The 9,837-nt window shown below is 39.8% G+C and overlaps 1 protein-coding gene across 1 annotated transcript; it reads left to right on the top strand.

Moving 5' to 3' along the window:
* The first annotated feature begins 3,740 nt into the window (after positions 1-3,740).
* Positions 3,741-7,745, top strand: LOC139132399 (uncharacterized). Its single transcript, XM_070698744.1, has 2 exons — positions 3,741-3,871; positions 6,042-7,745. The coding sequence occupies exon 2, from the start codon at positions 6,044-6,046 to the stop codon at positions 7,226-7,228; it is 1,185 nt and encodes a 394-aa protein (XP_070554845.1). The 5' UTR covers positions 3,741-3,871; positions 6,042-6,043; the 3' UTR covers positions 7,229-7,745.
* Positions 7,746-9,837: the final 2,092 nt, after the last annotated feature.

Below are 9,837 nucleotides of genomic sequence, written 5' to 3'. Positions count from 1 at the left end.
ATATAATCTTTTATTTTATTTACTCAGATCAGTCAGAGCATGAAGAAAAGGAGAGGAACTGATAGAGAAAACCGTGAGAAAAACTCAATATTATTAATAACGTTTGGGCCGCCTGTGTTCCGACGACAGCCTCTCTTTAAAATTACCATAACGGAAACTCGGCCGATCGACAGAAGTGTACATGGAATGGCCTGGCGTTAATATGTAGTTTCGTATCAGCAACGAAATGGTTTTGTCACCGATAAAATACATTGCATCGCCTACCGTTCCATGTCCGATCCTCATTTTGTTCACACTCAAAAGGAAGAGTTGTTAATCATAGAACATTTTTAGTAGATTTGAAGAGAATACCATTTTACTCCTGTTGTGTTTGTATTTGGATATGTTTATGGTTTTGGTGTAACGGTAAATAAGGGTTACAGTGCTTGTCAGAAAGGTGTAACAGATATCAATTATCATTTATCGTTGGTATTATTTTAATCAATTTACAACAATAAATCTCCAACTTATCTGTTTTTAGAGCAATTTCGCACGCTAGGCCTAGGTCAATTTTGCTGTGGGTCCATAGCTGTGGTGTTTTCAGACGAGATTCCTGCCTTTTCTGGGCTTGTTTTGACTTTTAAGATTTTTAACCCGCCACCACAATCGTAAAAGTCAAAACCAACCCGTAAAAGGCAGGAATCCCGTCCGAAAACACCACAGCTATGGACCCACAGCTGGGTCACATTGTGTTAACTTGTATCAAGTACAGAGCAAATGATGGTTATTATTATTCGTTTTCACTGCATAAAAATCGTTTTGCTATTGGTATGAGATGGTTATAAATAACTCAAGCACTTGTGCCTCCAAAAAGTGCACCATAAAGGGTAGGTCTCACAACAAGGACGGCAGACTCTCTTTAGAAATTGTAAAGTTCATCCCTTTAGGGTGTCTGAGAATTTACATGAGTAAAATAAATGCTCTATTATTTCGTTATTGCTATCACAGGAACAGAGAAAATTCTGGGATATATCCCATTCTGTAGAGGTTATTTAGTGCGGAAAATATCTTGTCTAAACTCCATTTTGAGTCCCTGTAAATTGAAATAACAATACCTTAGCTGTAAATACTATTCTATTTTTATTTTTGACTTAAACAATTTTTTCAGGATGCATAATCTGTGGGTGTGTCGTTGTTGTTTCATTACACAGTACAGGGCTCGAAATTAACTTTTTTCCCCCGGTAGTCCGATTGGGCTACCATTTTCTGAAGTTGGTAGCCCAGCGACAAGGTCTGGTAGCCCATGCATGAATTAAGAGGTTTTTTTTTGTAAAGGATATTTTTATTTATATCTAGACAATGAACGATTTATTTTGCATGATTCTATCCAGGAAATAAATTTTCTAGTCATTTGACATCAATACCTGCAGATCATAGCCTTAGGAGAACGGTATAGCATGTGCAGTTGACAACGGTGACGCCTCAAAGTTTCACGAATTATTCACACATACGCAGAGCTTACATGTAAATTTTGATGTTCGCAATACAACGACTTTTCACTCAGCATGTGTAAACATAACATGGCTAAAAATAGATTGGCTATGAATTTCAGGATGACAACTTGGTACAGTCATGTTCCTAATACTTTCGTGGCAATTTTGACTATATTTCCCCACCATATCAGGGGATGATCTCGTACACTTCAGAAAGCGAAATTTGTGGATGGCCCGACAGCTTTTTCTTTGCAGTTTGAATAATTTGTGTTTGATTGTGATTGATAAAATTTGATTAAATAACTATGAAAATGAATTTTCATTGGCCATCATTTACCGAGCCTGTTATCCAAGTACATCAGTTAAATATTTATTCAAAGTTAGGCGCAACAAAGTCGACATGTCCTTTCTGTGTCCAGCTGGGTTGACTGTATGAGCGTTGGACATCTCACAGCCATCAACATCACGTCGCACACTAAGTAATTTCATGCCCAGGCTTTGGTAGTCCGTGTGGGCTACCATTTCATTCGTTTTGGTAGCCCCAGGAAAAAGTTGGTAGTCTTGGACGCGGGACTACCGCTAATTTCGAGCCCTGCAGTAGCTAAGTGTATTGGAAGACGTCTTTTTACACTGATCCTATCACATGTAAACTTGAATCTAGTAGTTTTCATGAGTTGGACGCAAAGTCAGTATTCGCACCAAACAAATAAACAAAACCATATTTTTGTCGTTGCTTTGTTGTCTTGGGAAGACGTTATTACTCTGTTTCCATCTTATCTTATCCGCCGTCGTATAAATCAGACACTCTGATGTTGTGAACACGGCCTCGTCTTCATATTCAGAGGTAGATTTCATACCAAAAGATAAATTCGAACCAAATAGTAACAGGTTATTCATCCTGGCGTAAGCAACACCAGCCAAGTGGATATAGGGATTCATTTTGTAGTTACCGTTTTGTACTTACCGAAGATGTTTTAGTTCTAAGAAGTTGACAGAGTTTGTCTGCAGCACTTGACGATTAACGAAACGATCCATGGTATCTTTGGACGGATGACGTAACACAACTAATTTTACGGCAAAAGATGTGCCACGTGTGTACAAACGATTTGCTACATCTCAATGTAGATACAATAGATTAAAAACAATAAATGTATATTGTTTTATCTGTATGCATTATGCATTTAAGTGCATGTATATAAATATAAATAAATATAATATATATGTATGCTTGTAAAATTATATACGTATGTATGTCGACTTGATTCAAGTCTTTGATTTGTGAATGTTTGAGTGGGGTGAACACGATGCTCTGTGTTCTGTTTTCATGTGAAACGTGTGAGTTGTGTGAACGCGATGAGTGGGGTGAACGCTATACCGGGGAGTTTCTCCCGGAATCACAGACTTGGCTTTCTGAGTTGCTGTAAATGAATCCGGCAGAAACTAACTCACTACTGCGCAGACTCAAAGGTAACGCGTTCAATCACTAAGAAAGCCTGGCCATGGCCTGACTGGCCTGTTTGTATGAAATAGGAGAGACACAACAGAAGCTGTTACAAATGAGTTTTATTTTTTAAATCACCGACTTGAACCAAGTCCAGTACATATGTGTCCAGGTACGTCTGTCTGTCTGTCTGTCTGTCTGTACGGACGGACGGAGGGACGCACGTACGTGTGTGTGTGTATGTATGTATGTATGTATGTATGTATGTATGTATGTATGTATGTATGTATGTATGTATGTATGTATGTATGTATGTATGTATGTATGTATGTATGTATGTATGTATGTATGTATGTATGTATGTATGTATGTATGTATGTATGTATGTATGTATGTATGTATGTATGTATGTATGTATGTATGTATGTATGTATGTATGTATGTATATGGCATATACTGGTCATAGCCGATGGTGCGAAACTGAGAAGTTATGTTACTTAGCAATTAAGTCTTTTCTTAATAGTTCCATAATGGGAATTGATGTTATTATTCCATCATTTACTTGTTATTGTAATTTTTTTCGTCTTTAAAGACAGTGAGAAATTGTTTGTTCGGTACAAATATGTCTATTCGCTCAAAATACTACAAAAATGTGTAGACGTTGCATCATTAGATTGAAAGTAGGGCACCCAGTACTCTGAATCAGATGCATGATGAAATACGTGGGCGGAGTTTGTATTTGAAAAGTATAAACTGCTTTCTTAGCTTCCAATTGGTGCATCAGAGGAAATTCCCTTCTGAGCTATATATAGCTTTTGTTGACAGTTATAATCGGCATAACAGTGTACGTTGTAATGACAAACGAATCACTGTCTGTGTTATCTTGCGTATATCAGTATCTGATGCTGATCTGAACCTCACGATTTCAAATTCGTCTGTGCATTAGGTCATACAGAAGGTAAGCATACATCTGTTGTAGTTTATCAGATTTTTTTACCTGCGAATATGTTTGTGGCTATTGAATCCGTGTGCACCGTCGTCTCTATAGCGTATGCGTCCGTCGAGAGTTCAACACAGAACACACACCCAGTCTTTTGTGCAAAGACAGAATGTCAATGCATTGATGTTCAGTTCTCAGTAGACGCGCGACGCCCTAGTTTTCAGTACGACAGTATGTGTCCGTTGAATGGCTGCTTTCGCTTTGTCTCCCACTATGCATGCACACTTTACATTTCGGACAAACGTGTTCGACGTTGCGTTGTGTTTACGTACTATGCCCATGTTAATCATCAGCATATTTAGCATTGTTCAAAATTTGAGATTACTATACGATCGACATCATAATCATGTAGGTAAGCGTCTTGCACAGCCTTCGAAGCAATTCTTTGAATTACATGTAATTAGCCGTACATATGTATGACTCGGATTCGGGAATTTCCGTTTGTCACTCAGTAGACGTATTGAGTGACCTGAAGATGAACTTTCGATCTCTGTCTGCCAGACATGGTATATCACGTGTGTGGGGCAAGTGTCACTATGATGTTTTGAGTGAAACCGTAGCCAGAGAGGGTCAATATGAATATCCCGTGGGGGTACTCCCATAGAAAGGTGAACGGGTATGCCGCCCAAATGGGTCACTTTTCACGAAAAAATACCTAAACATAGGTCGATTTTGCATTCGAAAATCTCTATTATGGGTTGATAACAAAGCAAATGCCCAATGCTTTAGGAAAACCTTCACATGCAACAGAATAAAAGTAAAAACTCATCAAGTTTGTCAAGCAAACCCCTAAAAAATGGGTCATATTTTGGAATATAAATATGGGTAGATGTTTTCGGCAGCACACCCCCGTATGAATTATCAGAAGTAGGCCCACTCCTCCCGGAAAACCATATGCAGGGGTTGTGGGGGGGTTGTGAGTCAGAAAAACCGTGGTATGCCTTAAGACGTGCAAAGACGTGCCGTCAACCTTGTTTCCCTTAGTCACAGGGTGCAACCACAAATCATATATTCTGCCTGTAACCACATCAACAAACGAGACCAGTTTTAATGAAATATGTCCTAGTTTTGTACACTCACTTTCTGGTCGATAACACATTTGCCTCCTTATTTTCATGAAATTTTACCTTCCTGTGAAAATTATCGAAAATGTGTCTTCCAATAAAAAAACTTAAACTTTATTATGAAAACGGTATAATACTAGTCTAGCTATGTGTGCAATTTGTAACAAAGATGTAGCCATGCCAACAATTAGGTCATTTTAACGATGGGAAAGTAACAAGCTGAACCGAGCAACAAGTCCAACCTTGTTGCTTTCTCACCGTGTGTGATTGTTTGATAATAATTTTCCTCAAGAGTCACGTGTTTCTGGCTCTGAACCAGCGTTGAACTTTCCCGTGCATCGTTATTTCCTGCCGTGTCAGTTTTCTCAAATCTCTCTTTTCTGAAATCTCCAAAATTGTTTTGGCTGTATTTAGAGATCTCGGGATCCGGCAGCAACAAATTTGATGACGCTGTCAGGGCCCTGTTTTTGTTTGGCCATCGCTTGGAAACCAGTTACGTTTATTGTGTTCAATATCACTCAGAATTAGTCATACCAATTTATCATTGTCATAACGTGTTTTTATCCTGTTAAAACCAATTATGACATGTTGACCGGTTTAAGGTAGCATGCGCCTCGGGGACAGACCTTCGGGTTCTCAAACTTGTACTATACTGTTTTGGTGTTTCACTTAATTGCGGCTTATTTTGACGCTCCAGAAGTAAGTAAAGTTTTCATGGCCCCATTTATGTGAAATTCGAAAATTTCATATTTCCCATGGAGTTTACGCAGGAATGGTGGCCATTTTGAACTTCGAGTATTTTTTCTATAATGCAAATTTTGCGAGGTTAATTTTTATTCTTAATTTCGAAAAGGGACGGTTAAAATTCCCTTACTGAAGTTTGAGAAGAAAATTTGTCCTGTAATTTTGAGGCGCGCTCTACCTTAAAAGTAGTGGTACACTAAAGGATCGAATACTCTGAAAATTATCGAGAACAATCATATGAAATAGCATCTATAATATTTGTTAACGTACATTTTGTTGGTAATGACCATAACGTTGACATAGTTATTCTTCTCCATCAGCAATGGCCTGCTTTCTGTGTGAGTGCTGTTCTGGGTCACGTGCTCCGATCGTACGGCTACCAAAACCAGCCGAGGAAGATTACAGTTTCAGCTCCATCTACTATGGTGTGCGATGTCTCGCCGCTATGGATGCCATTCTGATGTTCACATTCTTCGTCGCATTCTCCTTCCAACAAGCCAACGGTTACCTGACTCCCGAGTTCAAGAGAGTGTTCTACATGGATCCCATGCTACCCATCGTCTTTGACGGCTTGTGCTGCTTCGTTTTCGGATTCGTGCTCTACGCATTCCTGTCGACGGTCATCCTGAAGGCAAGGAACAAACAGCCGGGTTGCCGCGCTAGCTTCTTCTGCGACTTCGGTAGACTGATGCGCAAATCTCCCGCCTATTTGATCGTTTTTACTATATCCGTGGTGTACTTTCTAGCCACAACGGTAGTAGCCGCCGTCCAGTTGTTCACTGTACCACCAGCGCCAGTATTGTGGACAAATATATTTGTGTCGAGCAACAACCTTTCGGCTAATATAAACGCAAGCACAGCCATGGAAAATCTGGTGAAACCAACGACCGGTCCAGTGCATTCGTTGACTGCAGTGCATGCGTTCTGCGTTTTCATATCGCTGACATGTGTGATGTATTACTTTGCGGAGAGTTACTGCGTTCTGTCGATAGAAGAGAGCGTTGCCGATAGGAAAACGCGCGAATGTCAGAAAGATGCCATCAGAGCAGCCACGGGCAATGCGACAGACGGAACTCGATCGGCGGAAAGAGGTAAACTTCAATACGGTACGTTTCAAGACGGAGACAAAACGAATGGGGTAGGCGACGACAAGAATGATGGCGCCACAGGTGGGCCGGTAACAGTTGCCGAAAAGGATGAGACGGACGCCCGAGAAAATTCTGAGAGTACAGGCGCCCTTGATGTTCTCCCGCTCGAACCAATCATAGCCTGCCTTCCATACTGTCTGCTGATCTTCCTGGATTTCTGTTGTCTGGCAAATTGCGTAGGCGGGATTCTAAACTTCGCTCTGACGAGTCCCTTTAATCTCTGCAGCTCAGACAAGTTTGTTCTTTCTCTGGCGTTAATTCCACTCGTTGCAGTCGGCAAACTCAAGTGTAGAAACATCTCCGTGTTTTACAGCTGCAGGTCGGTGAGGTGGAGAGAAGTTGACTATATTGAAGTCTGAATCCAAAGGTGGCATTTCATGAACTTTCACGAACAATGACCATCAGCAGATCAGTTCTAAAACAGTTAGGCATTCTCGCAAGCTAGAGCTTTACCTTCGCTACCCGAATAGATAGCAACGGAACGGTCTAGCTAATCGACGCCGAGAAGAGGCAGGGGATGACATGATTACGTTTTGGGCCAGCATGCAATAGCAACAATACAAATTATTTACATCGTAGTATTTAGTATATCGCCGTATGTCTTTCCGTTTATTTGTTTGTTGGATAATATGTACGTACATAGTGCAAGAATACCGATGACTTTCCAGAGATGGCTCGTCTCATCATTCTTTATAGCAAACCAAATTCTCTTCAGATACATGAGACTGTCATTCACATTTAGCCATGTCAATTACATAAATATGAGTTTAATTATTTTCAATATTATTGTGAACTATAAAACAAGATATAACCTTTATGTTGTAAATAATATTCACGATATAGCCGAACATTTTACCAGTAAAGAGAAACATTGTTAAAAAAAGACAGCTGATTGTTTATTGATTGCAATTTCTATACAGCTTACAGCGTTTTCTCCCTCCCATTCCTTTCCTCCTCCTACTATATCCCACATTTCCCCCTCCCAACGGACACTCATGACTCAATTGCAACGCACTGTAGGAGCAGGGGGAGAAGAGGTACCCGATAAATGCACAGAAATACCTCATCCAAGGACGTTCCTGAATTGGTGTTGACGTCGAGTTACAAGAAACCCATGCAAAACGCTTCCCTTTGGGTAGAATGCGCCTTACGGACAAATATTCACACTCAAAATTTGACGATACCGTTTTGATCTACCACTTATGGGGGCTCATTTTGAAGGTCAAGAAGTAAATATACTTTTCACTTGCTTACTTTCATGAAAATCGAAAATTTAATCATTCATTATGGAGTAAACATAGGATTTTTGAATGTCAGATTGTCAGTAAATATTTACGATAATCTGTTTCAATGTCTGGAGCCAAATTTTGCTCAACCCCTGATTTTCATTCTTGATTTCAAGATGGAATGGTTGAAAGTTTCCTTGAGGAACTTTTGCGTAAAATTTTAAGTCTTTCAATTTCGAGGTGCATTCTACCTTAATTGACTCCGGCCATGTAAGCTACAGTTTTATAACTTAACTTCCATTAGCATGTCATATTTACCGATGATAAGCAGAACAACAAAACAATGAAAGACGACACCAAAACCAGAAACACTTCACACATAACATCAAACTTTGAAAAATACGTAATTTCCCATTCCAAAGAGCTGAATATCAGATACTGTTTGACAGTTGTGTCCGAATATAAAGTATGGTGAGTGACATTCTTTGTGTGGATGATTCATAAAACACCACAAGGCAATTCGTTCAGATTCGGATAATATGACGGTGATTACAACTGTGTTTTGTTGACTGTGTTCATGAAAGTCAGTTCAATCTGGTTGCCGTAATTTTCTAGACTCAGTTGTGATTATGGGGCAGGGAACTTTAAGGACCGGCGTCGATTCAGATTACTCAACGATATACCACACGGGTCGAGATTTCACGAGATCTTGAGCCGTCTCGTCGATTGGGTATCTGTTGGGCATTTCTTCACGATGCAGGACAAACTATTATATGGTATACCGCACAAAAATCACTTATTTAGATTAATGTACGAATACTGTACTGTTTCACGAACCTGACTGGTTTTGTAACTACGGTTGGGACACTGAATACTGAAATCTAGTCGAAATGTAAGCCCGTAATCATGATTGTACTTGAATGAATCGTCTTACACCTAACACACTGTAAGTCGGGTTGAACGAAGACATGACCAGTGACGTATCTGAGTACGTTGATATCTTGTCTAGGATCTCAGGTGAGATCCTAGACTAGGTCACATTATAATGTAATACCTTTCTTGTTTTCAGGCAACGAAGCTTGCAAGATGGCAGCATTTAGTTTCAAAATGACAACATTTAAAATACGGTATCGTATTATGTGACCGGTTGCTCAACGACGATCATCGTTGGAAACCACTTCCCATCATCTAATTGCTTGTCAGTCTACTTTTGCTCATGTTACACAATGGTATGAATTATGTCAATAGGCGTGTCCCGTGTTTGAAGTAAAAAACATAATCTCTGAAGTGACCGACCATACATGATGTTTAAGAAGGCATATTTCAAGACCAAAAGCATTTGCATTTTTTCTCAAATTGGAAACAAAACAGCGTCATTCCCTTTTAAGTCAGTCACCAACGCAGTCTAAATTCTTCAAATATCTGCGTTTTTTCTGTTCATAAAGGTCATTGTTCTAGAATTATCCTGTTCAAATCACCAGCATTCAATTATTGAACATGTCTGTTTCCGCTGTTATTGTCACTTCAGGGGTAGTCGGTGACAGACATGGTGATACCAAACTGTGCAATGAAATATGTAAGCACTGCATAGAATTGTCGGTCGGGGATATGGAATCGAAATTTGTCAATTCCTATGATGAAATCAGAAATGACAAAAAATATGGCTCCTATCGCACACGACAGCTGGCCAAGTGTCCACTTTCCATCGGCAATCTGGCACCTGGCCACTGCCCGCCAAACCA

The sequence above is a fragment of the Ptychodera flava genome, chromosome 1 (genome assembly GCF_041260155.1).
Source record: "Ptychodera flava strain L36383 chromosome 1, AS_Pfla_20210202, whole genome shotgun sequence".
Classification (NCBI taxonomy): domain Eukaryota; kingdom Metazoa; phylum Hemichordata; class Enteropneusta; family Ptychoderidae; genus Ptychodera; species Ptychodera flava.
This window is presented reverse-complemented; position numbering and strand designations above follow the sequence as displayed.